At 42.7% G+C, this 19,492-nt stretch overlaps 1 protein-coding gene across 1 annotated transcript in view; it reads left to right on the top strand.

Moving 5' to 3' along the window:
• MAP4K5 (mitogen-activated protein kinase kinase kinase kinase 5) overlaps positions 1-19,492 on the top strand; it is a 354,391-nt gene that overhangs the window by 203,951 nt on the left and 130,948 nt on the right. The window contains exons 13-15 of the mRNA XM_030214063.1: positions 8,622-8,700; positions 13,535-13,593; positions 14,554-14,621. Of these exons, the coding sequence (XP_030069923.1) occupies positions 8,622-8,700; positions 13,535-13,593; positions 14,554-14,621 (206 nt within the window). The remainder of the gene's footprint in view (positions 1-8,621; positions 8,701-13,534; positions 13,594-14,553; positions 14,622-19,492) is intronic.

The raw sequence follows: 19,492 nt of genomic DNA, 5'->3' as shown, positions 1-19,492 counted from the left end.
ATTCACAAGGGAGTGACATGATTATATTTGTAAGCATAAACATGGGTACTTGAACATCCCTAATATTCTCTCAGATGAGAGCTGAGAACTCTATGGGGAGGGCAAGCAAGAAGCTGTTCTGTCTGCTTGCTATCTGCAGGGGAAGGAGGTGGCTGCTGCAGTTTGACTGGTTGTGTCTAACTAATGAGCTGCAGGGAGAGGAGGAAACTTGCAGCTTATTGGTTGATTGTATATTACTAGTGAGCTGTAGGAAGAGGAAGCAGCTGTCAGTACAAAGAGGAAGAGTAGCAGATAAAGAATGAGAAATAGAAAAGGGGCAGAGAATTGCTGGGGGAGGAATAGGAAGGGGTTCCTGCCTGGGAGACAGACATCTGCTGTGAAGAGTTGAAGAGAAGCTTGCCTTATGGGGGACTTGACGGAGTGAAGCTGAGAGAAGGAATATGGACAGCGATAGGAGAAACAGAACTGGGAGAGAGGGACTGGGGAAGGAGATAAAAGCTGCAGAGGCACTTATAAATGGAGAGTAGCTCTGTGGGCTTGGGAAAGGAGGAAGCTAAGAGGTTGTGAAAGGTAAGGTGGGCTGTGATGGAGATGACATAAAAGGGAGAGGAAGAGGTGGCAAGAGAGGGAAGAAAGTAGCAGGAAGTGAGAGTAGATGAACTGTGGTGAGACAGGCAGTGGAGAGAGATACAGAGAGAAGAGAAATCCTAAAGAAATAAGAGGAAGATAGGAAAAGAATTCTTCAAAGAAGGAATGTGAAAGCAAAGAGGAAACTTAAGAGAACAGCACAAACAAGCAGAGAAAGAGTATCGAAATCAAACTGTAGACACAAAAGATAGAAAATTTAGTAAAGATTTCTGTTCTAACTGTGCTAAGGTAAAAGGCAGAGGCAGCTGGTATTCTGCTCTTCTACAACCATGCAGCCCCCGGGCACAAATCAGTAGGGTACTCAAGTGTACAAGGGAGAGTAATGGTCAGCTGAAAAAAAGAGGTGCACTTTTATAAATCTCTGGTGATAATGGAATACTGTGTACCGTTCTGGAGACCGCACCTGTCGTAGCATGATCTGCAAAATGAAGGCCTCCATTGGATATATTAAAGCTAAGTATTGGGAAAAAGTGATTATGGCAAAATTTTATTTGGAAAAGTGATTGTTTGATATGTATTGGCATTGAAAAAAATTATGAAGTTTTTTTTTTTTTTTTTGAGAGGCTAAGGATAACGAGGATGATTTGAAAGCCAGCACGCCTATTGTCATTCTGGAGCAATATAGCTTTTACATTTGAGCTTCTTTTTTCTTCTTATGTTTATATTTTCAGTTCCTTGAGGAGTATATCCTTAAGCTTAAGCGACTCTTTATGATATAGACCGTGTTTTTTTCATTGTAAGATGATATGGCATATGTGGCTTCTAATATTTGCTCTCTGTTGAGAGTGCACATGGTGATATAGAAGATTAGAAGTTCAACTAAATATTAAACCCCTGATAAAGAAAGGGTTAGTTCTCTGGTATCCCAGTGTGGTTCTAATCCAACACAATCTTGGTGTTGACACCATGGTTAAAAATCCTGATATGAAAGTTTTTTTCTTAGTGGCAGTAATTTCAGCTCAAAAAGTAAGTTACTTTTTTGTCACATTTCCAATATCTGCAGTTCTTCCACAATAGGATAGCCCATATTCATACTAAACTTTTACCAAAAGTGATATCGGCATTTTTTATCAGTTAATACATATTGCTTCACTGAAAAGATGGTAGATTGTATAAACAGACTTCCTGGGGAAGTGGTAGAGGCTAGAAAAAGTGTCAGAAATCAAGAAAACATTGGAACAAGATACCTTCTGCATTCATCTTAAGTAAGCTGAAAGTTCAGCAGTGGTCTATAGCATTTTTCTGAGGCTTTTTCTATTTCTAGGTAAGAATCAGACTCTATAAATTCTATATGAAAACGTTAAAGGATCTCAAAAGATGAGAAAGGAAGTGTGTCTGTTTACCTTTAAATTGATTGCTTTTTTTATTCCTTTCACGCCATTGGATGTTGGAAAGAAATTGTACATAAGGGATCAAGAACGTCTGGTTGGGGACAAAATAACTGTAAATTTAACAGAACTGAACCAAATTTGGTGGGGGATGGGGGGGACCAGTGAAAAGGCATGTTGAGGTTGAAACTGGACCCAGATTAGATGAGGGTCCAGAGAAATAGACTCCCAAAACATGGCCCAGTGCCTTTGTGTAAAAAGTAGTCCCAGCTTCTACTGCATAGAAACCTTGACATACTGAAACATAACAATTAAGGAATTGATCCTGTCAAACTGCTTGTCTACTCTTCTCTTCTCTCCCAGTCACAGATATATACAAACTCACATATAGACATGTGGATAAGTTGTAAAGAATTCCTACCTGTCAAGGATGAGGATGGTGGTAATACTCGTGGACTTTGCAGCTATTATGATTCCATAGGGGGTCATTCATTTTTTGAAAAAATACTTAGTGTTTAGTGTAAGATATATCAAATTCACACAAGTGTCAAAGACAAAGGCGCAATAGGCCTAACGCAGGCCTACCATGTACTAAAAGGACACTAGCATAGGACATTCTGAGGCATCCCGTGGTAGTTTCCCCGCTCAGCGTGCGCTAATTTCACACTGGAAAATATTTTTTATTTTCCAGTATGGGAGGAGTGCCATGGGCAGAGAGTAGGCATGGCTGTGCTAATCTGTTAGTGCATTACTGCAGGCACATTACTGCATGCTACCCGAGTAGCGCAGGAACTACCTGAAGGTCACGGAGCAACAAGCTCCGGGGACCCCAACTGAAAATATCAGCTGAGAACCAGTTGAAAACGGACTGTGCAACCCCCAAATAGACCAATAGACCCACGAGCGTCTGGAACCAAACCAGGTCGATGATCGACGGCTTCACCGGGCAGATCGTGTGATCTCGTGGCCGGGGTCGCAGGTCAGGTTGCAGGCCGAATCACAGCCAGGGTCTCGGACTTCTCGGAGGCCTAGGGCAGATCACTTGACCCAGTGCCCAAGAGCTACACAAGCCGTGACGGAGGTCGGTCGAAGTTCCCCGCCGAGCACCTAGCTGCCTCTGGGAACTTCCCGAGGGAGCACGAGCTTACTGTGCTAGAGTGCTGGAGATCAGCTGAGACGGCCCGCTGACCTTTTCGACAGACGGGCCGCCGAGCACCTCTGGGAGGTGACTGCGGCTCCTCCGACTTGGGAACGCGACATTGTGCGCCTCATCCTGGAGCCCATCTGCTCAACTGGAGCGCTGAGCGGCAGACTGAAGGAGAGAAGAGGCACTGAGCGCGAGGTACATGCCAGGGTGCCCGAGCGGGGGATGGTCATCGGAGCGATGTGTGGGACGTGTCCGGCCAGTGCCCGCTGCCTTGGACCTCACATCTGGGAGTGCCGATCAGCCAGACAGCAAGCGTGAAGAGACACCAAGCGCATATGATATACCAGGCACTGCCTATCCAACACAAACAGTGCTAGACTTGCTACAGATGGACAAACAATAAAAAACAACAACGTGAATGCAGCAGATCACAGGTTCACTTGTGCTCTGAGTGAACGCCAATGTCAGCTACGCGGGGCAGTGGAAATAGAGACCAATCAAACGGCTTCCTTGCTCACAGTGGTCTAGATAGGCACACCACAACTCCAATCTATTATCCTCAAGAATCGTTAGCTCATAGGTTTACTTGTTGTGTTTCGAGTGAACACCAGTGACGACTGCATGGGGTATGGAAACAGAGATTAACCAAATGGTTTCCTTGTTCACAATGGACTAGAAAGTTTCACTTCCACTACAGTCTATTAAATCTCCTTCAAAATTCACCAGGAGGGAAAAGAATAGAGAGACGCAGCACTGGGTTATGACTATTGATCGCGGCACATTGTAAGTAGCGCCGGCCGCCAAAACAAAGAAACACACGTTCTATCACTAAACTTTTATTATCCCGAGAACGCCACATCCTGCTAAATCACGCTCCATGACATAAAGCTATGACAAGAAACTCGCAACTTTAAGGAGGACAAGACTGTTACGCAAATATGAGGGTACGAAGAATAATCTTCAATGCTGAATACAATAGCCTCTTTTAAAAACTATTGAATTGATAGCATAATGAACACCGCCAAACTGATCCTAGCTATCTACTCCTTATCCCTGATCCACCTAACAATGACAACCCCACTCGCAGAAATCAACAACATACCCATACTATTCAATAACTGAATAGTGACCAGACACACCACATCATACCAAACCGACATTAACCAAAACAAAGTAAAAGAACCAACAAGCGTACAATATCAACAAAGTGAAAAGAAAAGTCATAAAAAATCCACACAAACCAAAAAATGACAACTAACAAAAGTCCACATAACACCGAATGCAAAAGACCCATACCAAAAAATTCAAATAGGTTACGTCAACTCCAGATCCGTAGTAAACAAAACAACAATAATAATAGACTGGATCATGTCAGAGAAACTTGATCTACTCTTCATCACCGAAACCTGAATCCTTGATCAGAAGGACCATATCATCTTAAACCTATGTCCTCCAGGATATAAAGAGGCATGTTTTCAAAGCACTTAGCCTTCCAAAGTTCCATAGGTTTCTATGGAACTTTGGAAGGCTAAGTGCTTTGAAAATATGCCTCAAAATCACCCACTGGACCAGAAAAGAAAAAAGAGGGAGGGGGCATAGCACTTATATATCGATTTCATCTCAAGATTGAAACCACCGCGGAATCTATAACAACCCACCTCAAAATAGCCTCAATTAGAATTCAACACAGTACCCTGCTCGACCACCTAAATTGTGTCCTATTCTACAGACCACCATGTAATTGGAACTATAGCCAAGCGGACTTTATGGACTTTGTTTCAAATATATGTGTATCCAACTCCAGTACACTAGTATTAGGAGACATCAACCTTCACCTTGACTCTACCAATGCACGAGAATGCAAGGACTTCCTTCATCTATGTGATCTTACATTGCCACATATGCAAACAACCCACACAAAGGGTCATAAACTTGACCTCATCTCATACAAAATGTCCGCTGATCAGAACCTAACCATAGCACAAACTAGATGGACAGAAACTCCATGGGCTGACCATTACAAACTAAACCTATCCCTAAAATGGCGAAAAAGGGGTTCTCCCCATACAAGAGAACACACGACTCACACCACGAGAGGCCAAATAGACCCGGAAATTTTCTGGCAACAGATATACAACAACAATTGGTCAGCACACACGGAATCCATATATTACCTCTGAGAATGGGACAAAAGATGCAGACACGTACTAGATGAAATAGCACCCTTACAAACAAGAACTTCACGTAGACACAACTCAATACCGTGGTTCAATGAAGAACTGAAAAAACTAAAAACACAATCTAGGAAACTGGAACGCGCATGGAAAAAAAAAAAAAAACGATCACACGAACGCATGGAAACAACTACAAAGGAAATACAAATATGCAATAAGACAGACCAAAAGGTCGTACTACAAAACTAAAATTGGGCCAGACTACAAAAACACGAAGAAACTACACAACCTTGTGAACAAACTTTTAGACACAACACCGATCATCACAACCAACACTGACATCCCATCTGCAGACAACCTCGCTAAATAGTTCAATGAAAAAATTGTAAACCTACGCAAAACTCTACCTCAGAATAACATGGACATAGAAAACATCATTAATGGTCTAGACCCAACCCCTGGTGAACACCCTGCTGACCGAATATGGTCAAATTTCAATCTCCTCAGCACCGACATAGTTACTCAGGCGATAAAAAAATACTCCAACAGCCACTGTCAACTGGACACTTGCCCTAGCTACCTAATACAATCTGCCCCCTACCGCTTCATAACAGATCTCACATCACACTTAAACTTCATGCTTCAGCAGGGTATCTACCCTAAAGAAAAAGGCAACATCCTGCTCACCCCAATACCAAAAGACACCAAGGAAAAAAAACAAACGACATCACCAACTACCGCCCAGTAGCATCTATCCCATTAGTAGTCAAACTAATGGAAGGACTGGTGACCAAACAACTCAACGACTACATAAACAAATTTACTATATTACATGAGTCACAGTCAGGATTTCGACCCCTACACAGCACGGAAACAGTACTACTCACTCTCCTAACCAAATTCAAACAGGGAATAGCACTAGGCAAGAGCATTCTCCTCCTCCAATTTGACATGTCAAGTGCGTTCGACATGGTTAACCATAACATACTGCTAAGACTCTTAGAGGCATATTTTCAAAGCACTTAGCCTTGCAAAGTTCCATAGAAACCTATGGAACTTTGGAAGGCTAAGTGCTTTGAAAATATGCCTCTTAGACTATTTCAGAATCAATGGTGGCACTCTCAGTTGGATCAAGTGTTTTCTAACCACAAGAACATATCAAGTGAAATCAAGCACAAACATATCATCACGTGGAAACCAGGCTGTGGAGTACCGCAAGGATCACCACTATCACTGATCCTTTTCAATCTCATGATGACTCCACTAGCCAAGACCTTATCCACCCAAGGCCTTAACCCATTTATCTACGCTGACAGCGTAACATTATACATCCCCTACAAACATGACCTGGCAGAAATTACCAATGAAATCAAGCTCAGCTTAAATAACATGATCTCATGGGCAAATGCATTCCAACTAAAACTCAATACAGAAAAAAACACACTGTCTCATCATCTCATTGCAATACAATGCATACAAACCCACAAACATCAACACCCCAGGATGCACCCTCCCAATCTCAGACAGCCTGAAAATTCTCGGAGTAACAAATATCATGATCTCATGGGCAAATGCATTCCAACTAAAACTCAATACAGATAAAACACACTGTCTCATCATCTCATTGTAATACAATACATACAAACCCACAAACATCAACACCCCAGGATGCACCCTCCCAATCTGACAGCCTGAAAATTCTCGGAGTAACAATCGACCGTAACCTCTCACTGGAGACCCAAGTGAAATTCACCATAAAGAAAATGCTTTTCTCAATGTGGAAACTCAAACGTGTGAAACCATTCTTCCCAAGGGAAATATTTTGTAACATACATATAGTAGATGACGGCAGAAAAAGACCTGCACGGTCCATCCAGTCTGCCCAACAAAACAAACTCGTATGTTCTACTTTTTGTGTATATCTTACCTTGATTTGTAATTGTCATTTTCAGGGAACAGACTGTACAAGTCTGCCCAGCACTATCCCCGCCTCCCAACCATCAGCCCCTCCTCCCACCACCGGCTCTGGCACAGACCGTATAAGTCTGCTCAGCAGTATATTGTATACAGCACTATATTGTAACCTGATACAGTCAATGGTACTAAGCCATGCAGACTACTGTAATGGAATCTATGCGGGATGCAAAGATCAAATCATAAAGAAACTTCAGACCGCCCAAAACACAGCAGCCAGGCTTATATTTGGAAAAAACGCATTTTGACCTCGCCAAACCACTCCGAGAAAAACTGCATTGGCTAGCAATCAAAGAACGTATCACTTTCAATATCTGCATGACTGTTCACAAAATTATTTTCGGCGAGGCACTGGGATACATGACAGACCTCATAGACTTGCCAACCAGAAATACCACAAAATCTGCACGATCATACCTAAATCTCCACTACCCAAGCAACAAAGGACTGAAATACAAATCCACCTATGCATCCAGTTTTTCATACTTAAGCGCACAACTATGGAACGCAGTAAAAACTACGCTCGACCACCTAAATTTCTGGAAAGCACTAAAGACAGAACTGTTCAAAAGAGCATACCCCACCGACCCAACATAAAATACCTGGACACCTGCAACACAATGTAACCAAAGACCGTAATGGACATTACCTGACTCTTCCTCCCCTCTCCATATCTAAGTTCCCCCCAACTGTACCTACCATATATGTACCTCATTCTACAACAATATTGCTTTGAATTAATCCAAACCATGTATTTGTTCAGACCGGAATCAGCTAACGCCTTTAACGGTAATATGTAAGCCACATTGAGCCTGCAAAAAGGTGGGAAAATGTGGGATACAAATGCAACAAATAAATATAAATAAATAAAATACTGCCTTCTAAATAGTTGATGGTAAGGACTCCCACAGTAATGGCCACGCACAGGGTCATTACAAACAAATATGACAAGGCAGCCCTTTTACTGCCTCAGGGTGCATAAAAACTACATGCTGACACCAGCGCTGGCCACTTTAGCACGGCTTGGTAAAAGGACCCCTAAGAGCCATACCTCAAATTAGTTAGCCTGTAAGATACCATTTATCTCTCTCAATTTTATTACAGTAGACTAAGATGGCTATCCCCTGTAAAGAGAACCAGCTGTTGTCTAATTCCGTCTTTTTTTTTTTTTCTGTCTGGTTTGAAAACATACTTTTTAATCCTGCCCTCCCCCCCCCCCCCTCCAAAAAAAAGAGCCATTTATAGAAACAATGTGGTGATATTTTACGTTGTTTTTGATTTTCATTCATTCACTGATTTTCATTCTTGGCTATTCTTAAATTATGAAACATGTCATACTTTCTTTTGTAGCCTGTGTTAGCTGTTCGACATACTATCCGCTCTACAAACAAGAGCTCCAGAGCAGAAAGGACAGCATCAGAAATCAATTGTGAGTTCCATTGATCCTTTTCGTATGTTTCCACTTGTTTGCCCAAGTAACATACAAGTGAATGCTTATTTTGAGTAGCTCATTGGCAGCCAGCATACAGGAAATGAAATTATCACTTTTTTTGTTACTAGTTTCATTAAAAACTGCTTGTAGACTTACTGTCAATAAGTGTTATAGCATGTATGGGTTGTGGAGCAGACATTCTCATGCAAAATTTGATTTGCTTTGTTCTGTCCAACATAACACTACCTAGAAGAACCCATCTCTGCTTTAAAACATTTCAGTCTTATCAGGAAGTGGGCTACCTTTACCACTGAAAGTAATATAAGTAGTGACTCATGAATGTCTTGCTAGGGCCAAATCATTTTCAGTATATTTTTGAGTGGACTGCTTGCAGGAGACAGACGGGAGCAGTCAACCCTCTAGAATAGTCATGTAATTCTTGTCCCCCCCCCCCCCCCTCCCCCAAATATTCCTCCAGTAAAATGCTCCAAGGGAAGCATGGGTTGGAAAGCAAGAGGCAAGCTTCAAAAAAGAGGGGTAAAAAGGGCTTCACTATACTGGGTGAATTCTAATAATTGCTCTGCTATCTTTGTATGAACTTGGCTGCTAATAGTGTGCTGAACTGGACAATGTTGACACAGTTCTGCACAAAGGAAACCCTTCCCTCATTAATCAATACCTTCTCTGTGAAATAGTAGTAATTAAAAAAAAAGGCAAGTGCATTTTTATAACATACCACTGCATTCTACAAAGCAAAAGGAGCACGTTCCCACATGCCATCTTTTTTTTTTATGTAGTCACAGGGAAAAAAAGATTTTAAATTCTCCCAGATTTCAACGTAAATGTGGGATAAAATGCCATAAATAAGTAAATAAATAGATAGAAACTCTGAATGTTGAGCTCCTAACATGATGTCTGTTTAGTGGCCCTTTATCAGGAGAAAAAAAAATCCCTGTACGAATATAACATCTATAACCAGCCCCCCCCCCCCCCCCCCCCCACAAATGACAGACTGATTATGATTTATAACAAATTACTACTCAACCTATAAAAAGTTATTCTGTTATATTCCTTTGTGTACAGTCTGTATGCACAAGCCAGCATGTTTGAAAATCTAAGTGAGATTAAATAAAAATTCCACCTACAATAAAGATAACCTGGATGCAGCAGTTCATAGGTTTGTTTGCTTGTTTTTGAGTTCACAGGGATTCGGCTACGTATTTTTTTTTGTGTGTTTTTTTTTTTTTAAACAGTATCCTCCACACCTCCTTGCTGCTCCGCTGATCCCCCGAGCCGCAGGGTGCCCTCCTCCCGACACATACCTGAAGCCACCCTGGTGGTCTAGTGGATTCTTTGGGGCAGGAAAGATCCCCAGTCTTTCCTGCCCATTGTCTCTGACCCTCTTGCTGCCGCATCTTCTTTAAAATAGCTGCCGAGACTTCCAACGGCAACCTCGCAAGACTTCAGCGGAAGTTTTGCGAGGCTGCCACTGGAAGTCTCAGCAGCCATTTTTAAAAGGCGATGCATCAGGAAGAGGATCAGACAGCAGGCAGGAAAGACTGGGGATCTTTCTGCCCCGAAGAATCCTGCCATGGTGGCTTCAGGTATGTGCTGGGAGGGCATCCTGCTTCTCACGGGAGGAGAGGCAAAGCTGTTAGATTGCCAGTGCTAGGAGCAGGAGGGAGATGCCAAAGCCACTGCGGGGCCCCTGGGAACGTGAGGCCCTGTGTAGCTGCCCGTTGTCTCTGCCTAAGACTAGCCTTGTCTGCTATCTTTGGCAGTTTTTTTGTATGTAGAATTATTCTGTAATTACCAGTTTCATTTAAAGAAAAAAAAAGTATCAGGAGAAATGATTTTACAAAAGAGTATATAATGTTTTTTCTACTCTTTGCAGAAGTTGATACATAAGTATCTTGAAAGAAAATATATATCAGTCTCTTGGATACCGCTAATATCCTGTGATATTGTAGTGTACATGGTGAATGGAAATTTTTCTGTTCAGTGGGCAGAGATTTTAAAATATATGTTTAATAAAAAGGCATCAGATCTGGTAGTAAAATTCATCCTGTGTGTGCTTAGAGCGCCGTTGTATTGAAAGATCATCTTCTAATACACATGAAAGCACTTATGAGACACAAGCATCCCAGTGGCATAAAATTTAATGGCTCAGGAAAATATGGTTAGATCTTTATCAAAACCCTAATAAGAAACAAAATTAGTCACATTAGATAAATAATCAAAATATCCTTTTTCTCTGTTCAGTGGGTTTTTTCATTTTTTCTAATCAGGGTTTAGATTAGCAATATAACATAAAAATTGTCATACTGGGGCAGATCAAAGGACCATCTAGTCCAGCATCCTGTTTCCAACAGTGGCTAATCCAAATCACAGTCACCTGACAGTGTCCCCAAAAGTAGCAAGAATCCATGCTTCTTAACGTTAGGGATAAGTAGTGGCTTTTTTTCAGGCATTAAACAGTATAGAACTTCTCCAAATCTTTTTCTTAAACCCAGCTATACTAACTGCTTTCATCACATCCTCTGGTAATGAGTTCCAGAACTTAACTATGTGTTGAGTGAAATCATGTTGAATTTAACAGTGTTGCATGTAAACTGTATTAAAACAGACCATCCCAGAGAGTTCACAAACTATTTCTGCACACTTAGAGGGACATAATCGAAAGGGACGCCCAAGTTTTCCTGAGGACGTCCTCGCAGGATATCCCAGCGAAGGGGCGGGGAAACCCGTATTAATGAAACAAAATGGGCGTCCATCTTTCGTTTCGATAATATGGTCGGGGACATACCAATCTTGACATTTAGGTCGTCCCTAGAGATGGTCATCCTTAGACTTGGTCGTTTCTGATTTTCGGCGATAATGGAAACTAAGGACGCCCATCTCAGAAACGACCAAATGCAAGCCCTTTGGTCGTGGGAGGCGCCAACATTCGTAGTGCACTGGTCCCCCTGACATGCCAGGACACCAACCGAGCACCCTAGGGGACACTGCAGTGGACTTCATAAAAAGCTCCCAGGTACATAGCTCCCTTACCTTGTGTGCGGAGCCCCCCAACCCCCCCCCCCCAAACCCACTACTCCCAACTGTACACCACTACCATAGCCCTAAGGGATGAAGGGGGGCACCTAGATGTGGGTACAGTGGGTTTCTGGTAGGTTTTGGAGGGCTCACATTTACCACCCCAAGCGTAACAGATAGGAGGGGGATGGGTCTGGGTCCGCCTGCCTGAAGTGCACTGCAATACTCACTAAAACTGCTCCATGGACCTGCATATTGCTGCAGTGGAGCTGGGTATGACATTTGAGGCTGAATCCGGGGAAAGAACTCCATGATGCCAAGTAACAGGAGTCATATGGAGCTGGCACAACAAGTGGCAGGAGATTGAATAGAGATGAAGTAGACAGTACTGTAGGATATCCCAGCATATTGAAGTGTCGTGGAACAGCCAGGGATACCTAAAGGAAACAACACTCTGACAGACTTTAGCCAGGGAGGGCATCTGGACTGGTCTGGTATGATTAAAGGAAAGAAAATTATCAGGTAAGAACATAATTTTTCCTTCGATTTATACCGATTTGGGCAACCCTGTGAGAAGGATGCCCATCTTCCGATTTGTGTCAAAAGATGAGCGTCCTTCTCTTTCGAAAATAAGCCTGTTAATGTTCTGCCGCAAGGGAGCCTCAGAATGGGTAAAAGTGGTGCTGGCCAGTTAACACAGGAGTTCCTTTAGTAATCCTGATTTGACCTCAAATTACTTTCTGTGATAAGTAGTTAACTTTAAACACTATAGATGTTTCCTATCTTATCAAACGCTTGATAGTTTTGAAGGTCTGAAGTGTGGGAATAGTGAGTTTCATGTAGGTCTGAAGTGTGGGAATAGTGAGTTTCATGTTGGGGAAAAGTATTTTGGAATACTGTGGGTTGGTGTTTTTTTTAATTCTGAAAACAGCAGTTCACTAGTCACATAAGTGAGTTGTGTCAGTGCTTAGCTTAGATGGACAGAATCTCCTCTCAAAATAATATGTGCAGAGATGGAGGGAGGCAGGCAAGCAGCCAGAAACGGAGCTGTTTTGTACTGCAGTAGCAGGCTTTACAGAATTCTGCGCAGTTCACGGAGATGGGGAATTCTGCGCAAATTCTTCACTGCACAGTAGCACAGAATTCCCCCAGGAATAGAAATCTGAGAGAGCTAGTCTGTCTCATTGCTGTCAGATGACATAACCCTCTTGTGTGTCTGATTTATCCTTCTCACTACTGAAAACTTTTGATGCTGGTAAGCAACTGTGCTTTTTTTTTTTTTTTTTTTTTTAAATATCGGTTCACTAGTCACACATAATTACACGCTTGCTCTCTCTCCTTCTCCTAGTCAGAGCTTAATTAGAATTGAGCAGAACAGAACTACTGCACATAAGCAGAAAAGGGCTTTCGCCTCTCCATGGTCTTGACTCGCTTGACTTGTGAACTGTCATCTGTTGAAAGCTGGCAGTCAGCTTCACTTGTTAAACATTTGAAAAAGTGTTCAACAAGGTTGGGAAAATTTGGTTGCCAGGTGACCCCTGCTGCCTAAAATTCAGCACCTGTTTGTTACCAGAAAATGGGACAGGTTTAGCAACAAAACGTGAAGGTAGAGAAAAGCTGGATGGGAAAAAGGAATGCCAAAAAAAAGGAAGTTGCAAAGAATTTCCCCCAGCTCCTGAGAATTTTGGCTGGCATCTAAGTTAACTATAACATTTTCCACACCTGACATTCAGATTCTTTATGTATATTCTGTTTCAATGTTTGCATCTCATGACATTTTTCTTAACTTTTACAGTTGATAAACTACAATTTGAACCACCTTTGCATAAGGAAACAGAAGCTCGGGATGAAATGGTAAAGCTGCTCTAATGTTTTTCCTGTCTCAATTAATACTTGGACCCCTATGCAAAATTGAGTTTTCCTATATTAAACCTTCAGTTTAGAAAATCGACCTGGAAATTTCTTTACAAATCAAGGGATCCTTTTACTAAGCTGTAGTAAAAATGGCCTTTGGTAGCGATAGGGCCCATTTTACTGCAGTGGGTAAAAAGCTCCTAAAAAAGACATGGGCATGCGGTAAGATTCTTACCATGTAGCATTGGGGGGGGGGGGGTAGCACTTACCGCCACCAAGGGCTCCCACAGTAACCGTGCAGCTTGTGGTGCTGCCCGATTACCACCGAGTTAGCACCACAATGGAAATGACCGAATTATTTTCCATAGCGCCAGAAATGGTGCGCGCTCCAGGCGTAACTATTGACAATGACCGTATGGCCAGCGGTAGTTCTGGGTTGTCATGCGGCTCTTCTGTTCCCTGTAATTTTCCCTTTCTTGGTTTCCTGTAATACCTTTTTATCTATAATCTCAAAATAAAAATGGGAAATTTCAAAGACTGTTTTAAGCCAAAATAAATTACTAGTCAGTGAATCACACCTATGTGGATGTAGTTGGATCTGGCTGTGGAGAGAGTACACAACCACAGAAGGAAATTGTAATTCATTGCAGTTTCTCCTATGGTTGTTGTTGGCTTCTAACTTTTGACTGGATGATCTGACTGATGGATTTTACTGTATATTAATACAATCGTAGAATAGACCTACTAAAGCCTTAAAAAGAAGAAATAATTTATGAACTGTTTTTCAGTTGTAGCTATCAAAACTGCTGGTGAAAATCTTAATTGTCCTGGACCCTGTCCAGCTTTTAGAGCTGTTAACGAAAATAACTAACTTAAAACCCGGTTAAAATCTGTAATCTAGAGTTTGTTTGCTGGTTCTATTTCTTCAGTTATTAAGCACGTTTTTTTGTATCTCATCAGCTTCTGAATAGAGACGATAACTTCCTTTCACAGTGGAATCCTTTTGTTGATGGGAGCAGTAGCAACAAGTAAGTTCTTGTTTCAAAGCTGTAAAATATCAGTATTTCACTGTGCTTGAAAAAATAAAAGCAGCAGTCAGTTCCTTAATTTAGACTATCTAAGCATGTACCCCCACAGATAGGGTTTAATGTGCTGTAAAAGCTCACATTCACCAGTCCAGCATGGAGTAAGTGAACATTTTCCATTGTTAAGTAAACGATCATATAGTTTAGTGGAATATGGTACATCAGTGATTCAACAGGGTAAACTAATGGAAAAATAAGAAATCTGCACTATTATTTCATGGCAAGCTTCTGCTACTCAGGTATTATACTAGCTATAGTTCTCACACTGGTTTCTATCCTAATTTTGCTTTATGCTAACTTTGAACTTGCTGTAACAAATCTGTGCCTTCTTTCATAAAAGCTGTGCTGTTTCACCCGATTGGTCTCCTTTTGTACCTGAAGCCATGCCTGCTTGCAGCACCAAAGCTGTGCTGTTTCACCAGATTTGTCTCCCCATTGCGCCCAAAGTGACATTGTAGGTGCCATTAAAGCTCTTCCTGGTGGCAGCAACATAGGGAGCAGGGTGTGCTCCTTGTGTGACAACTCATGCAACCACCTTCCCCTCATTCTTTGTGTCCTACTGACATCTCCCTCCTGACATTTTGTTCACTTTATTCCCCACGCAGGTATATCTTCTCCTTGTTTCTGCTAGTTATCATGTCTCTCTTCCATGCTTTCTAGGGACAGTGCCCAGTTTGTCTTCCTCTTGTCCCTCGACCACGGTTCCTCCTTCAGTGCCTCTCCTCGCTCTCCTTATCTCCCATCCCTTGTCTCACTTGGACATCAATTTCCCTCCTTTCCCTTTCTATCCTGCTTCTGAATTGTAGATTGCTTCAGTCTAAAACTGCTCTAGTCCATGTTCTGGTCCTCACCTGCCCCAACACTTATCTCTCTCTTACTGAAACCTGGCTACACCAAGGTAAAGACCCTATTCTGTCCCAGTGTCTTCTTTCCAACTACTCTGCATTTTCTTCTCCCCACTCCATAAATAAGCGGGGAGGAGGCATTGCTTTACTTGTCCCTTCCTATTTCTGCTCTCTCTAACACTTTGCTCCCATTTCCTGACTCCCCTCCTTCTCAGGCTCCATTTGACTCCTCCTTCCCTCCACTTTCTTTAACTTTACATCCCCCCCCCCCCCCATCACTGAATATTGCTTTCATGGATCAACTATTTCAATGCCTCTTTGATGCTGTGACCATTTTCAGATTGTTCTCATCCTAGGCACACCACTATTGTACCCCTGCTTCTTTAGATAGGCAGTGTACTTCATTGCTTTCTGATCTCGATCTGTTTCAATATCTTTCTTTATCCATGCTGTTGGCAATATTTTGGATCTGGTTCTCTCACGTCTGACCATTTCCTGATGTTTGTCATCCAAACTCCTGAAACGCGTTTTCTCTGCCTCTCTGCTCCATGTCCCAACTTCAGTTCTGTAGATCTCATTCCATTCCATCTTCTTTTTCCCCATGATTTTACCTCACTACCCTTGGAACAGCAGTCCTTCCTTTGGGACTCTGTCCTTTGGACTGAAGTTGCCTCAAAGGTTACCTTACAATCCTCCCATCCCTGTTGATCACTTTGTTCACAGGGACCTCCACCATCTCAAATGTTCTCTGTATAGAGCAGAATGTCTGTGGCACCACAACTGCCACCCTACTGCTTTGTTCCACTATTGTTCACTTCTGTGTTCTTATCGTTCACGTCTCAACGACCTACAGAAGTCTTATTCCTCAGACAGCCAGGAAAAGCTTTATCATATTGGCCGACTACCTTCACTAGCCCCTCGCTGCTCTTTCCCCCTCTTCTCTTTCAGCTTTTGGATTTGCTGACTATTTTTCTAAAAGTTAAAAATTTATGACTATTTCTCTAAAAGTTAAAATTTTTCATTCCGGGGAGGAAGTGACAGCTGCTGAGATGGCAGCCTAAAAAGTGAGCTCTGGCTTAACTAATTGTATGTGACTTTATCTCACTCCATCAGTGTCATCTTTTGGCTTCTGAAGGCTAGTTTACAGAGTGGCAGCCTTTCGAGGTGTCTCAGACTGAAACAGGGAGGTATTAAAGAATCTTTGCGACAGTTTCGGCGGACGGGAAGTGAGGAGACATTTCGGACTACCACGCTGCCATTGAGATCGAGGGCCGACTTCACCAGAAGCCTTGTCGGATGAAGACGATACTAACCCGACTACTTTGGCTGGGCTAAGTAAGGAATTCTGTAAGCGTTTTGCTGATATTTGCTCTGAACTGAGGGAGATGCGGAATGAACTGGCCTCTCATGTAGATATACTGCATAGGAATGTAGGTGACCTGGTCCCGCCTAGATGATGTGGAAGCACAGGTGGAGGACCAGGGGGAAGCTGTACTGGACTTGCAAATGAAATATTCTTCGCTGACTACTCAGTACGAGGACTTACAATACAAGATGGACGATCTTGAGAACTGGGGGTTCTGAAACAACTTGAGTTTTTCCTTGAATGGCACTCTACATAGGGTGCGGACACTGGATCAAGCTTGGAAACTTTTGTGGGACACGGGTTTGATGGGTGAGGTGCCGTTTTGTAAGTCAAACTTCTGTGAAGTCTAAACGCTGGTCCCACCCTACAACTAAAGGAAAGAGGTTAACCCGATGTAACCAGGACCATCCTGCTTCACTGGTGGACTTATCTCATTTGTACTTTCTACTCTTTTAGGGCCTGTTGTGGCCTTCCCACAGGGACACTAACAGACAGTGCTTCTCTAGCTGACGGTGCCTCCTTTTCTTCTTCCACTTTTATGTGCGGATGTAGTATCCTCAGTTTTGTTTTTCGGCAGGATTTGCTGTTGGTGAGGATGCTGTGGCTTGAGTGCTTGTGTTCTTGTGTGTTTGGCTGTGACTGGTTTGGTTTTTTGTGGTGTGGAGCTTTAGTGTTCTATCTGAGCATGCGAGGTGAGCTTGGGCTGACTGGTGATGAGTCTCCTTACTCCTACTTTATCTCCCTTTGTGGACCCTTTGGTCCGCCTTTTATTGGGATTGAGTTTGTGGAGGGTGTTGAGTTTCTGGGTGAAGGGGGGTGGTCGGGGTGGGGGGGGGGGGGAGGTATAGGTGGATTCTGGTTTATTCCTTCCTATGTATTTTCTATCCCTGCCCGTGGAGAAGAGTAAATGGGTTTTCATTGTGTTCTTTATTCCTCTGTGTTTGGTATGTCAGTTTTGCTCTGTTACAAATCTCTGACTAGGGTTGCCCTTTCTGTAGATAGCCCACTTATACTGGTTACATGATATCTGATATTCGGGTTTTCACCTTGAATGTTAATGGCTTAAACTCGCCAGGTAAAAGACACTTCTTGTTTAGGGAGCTGATTCGTCAAAAGGTGCAAATTACTTGTCTACTGGAGACTCATCTTTGGTTAAAAAAAAAAAAAAAATGAATACATGCCCCACCATAGAGTGTAGCCCCATATTCTTTTGCTCCTGACCACCAGAGTACTAAAAAGCAGGGAGTGACTCGCCTGTTTCCTAACGATTTACAGGTGCAGATTTTGAAAGTGAAGTGTAATCCTGAGGGGTGATATATTTTTGCACAAATTCTTCTTGATCAAACTGAATTGACAATGGCTAGTTGTATGCTCCAAATACTAATCAGTCTGACTTTTTTCTTCAGGTTAAGACCTCCTTGGAAAGTTTTCTTTGTGGGCTGCTGGTGGTGGGAGGGAATTGCGACACTTGTTTAAATCCTGTGTTGGATTCCTCCACCTCCCTTCCCCTCCTAAAGCTAGCATGGCTCTTTTTTGTAGGACATGGGCCTTGTAGATGTTTGGAGGGAGGTCAATGGACATCATAGGGATTACATTTTTTATTCTTATCTACATGACCTCTACTCTCATATTGATTATATCTTTTCGGGAGTCTCCTTAAAGAGTCTGTGGTTAGGGCTACCATTGGGAACAGTGCCCTTTCAGACCATGTTGCCTGCTGGGTGCATCTGGGTACTATTTGTGACGAACCGCCAGAGAGATTCTGGACAGTTAACTAGTTTGATTAAGGATGAGACTATAGTGCGGGAGTATAGGAAGACTCTTATGAGTATTTGGAGCATAGCATTAATTCTGGTCCCCCATTTCATATTATTTGGGATGTATTGAAGGCAGTTACTCAGGGATTCTTTTTGCAACATGCTACTAGGAAAAAGAGACAGAGGGAGGCTCTTAGGGAACGGTATCTGACCCAGATTGGACACTTTGAGGCATTGCATAAGCAGACAGAGAGTAAGCAAGCTTGAGCCCTTTGCGATAGTCCCGCTTGATTTTGGAGAGCTTGAATCAAGAGGATTTGCAGTTTACGCTTGACAGGCTATGTCAGAGGCACTACAGATATACAGGAAAAGCTAGCTCCTTATTAGCTTAAAGCTTCATAAGGCCCGCGGAGAATATTAATGATCATACTGGTCATCTTGTGTACAAGTCTGTTCAGATTTGGGACTGTTTTCGGGAGTTCTTGGTAGAATTGTTTATGAGAGACTCCTTGATTCAGTCTTATTTGGATGCTCTTGACTAGAGAGCTGCACGGGAATGATAGTAGGGATACTGTGCGGATGGCATGAGATCCACGGGGGTCCTGCGGGGTTCCCATGGAACCGTAAAACTCTAATGGAGCTTTGCTTTCCCTCCCCACACATATCTCAGATTACCTAGGCGGACATTTTAAACAAGCGTCAGCGGTGAAAGGATCAGCGGCAGTGGGCAGGAAAGCATAGGAACCTTTCCTGCATCGAAGCAAGCCACTAGACCACCATGGTAATCTGAGGTATGTGCAGGGCTGGAGGAGAGGTGGATGGATGGGTGTTAGTGTGGGAGGGAGG

This window comes from Microcaecilia unicolor, chromosome 9 (genome assembly GCF_901765095.1).
Source record: "Microcaecilia unicolor chromosome 9, aMicUni1.1, whole genome shotgun sequence".
Classification (NCBI taxonomy): domain Eukaryota; kingdom Metazoa; phylum Chordata; class Amphibia; order Gymnophiona; family Siphonopidae; genus Microcaecilia; species Microcaecilia unicolor.
The sequence above is the reverse complement of the archived record's forward strand: the minus strand, read 5'-3'. Positions and strand labels throughout refer to the sequence as shown.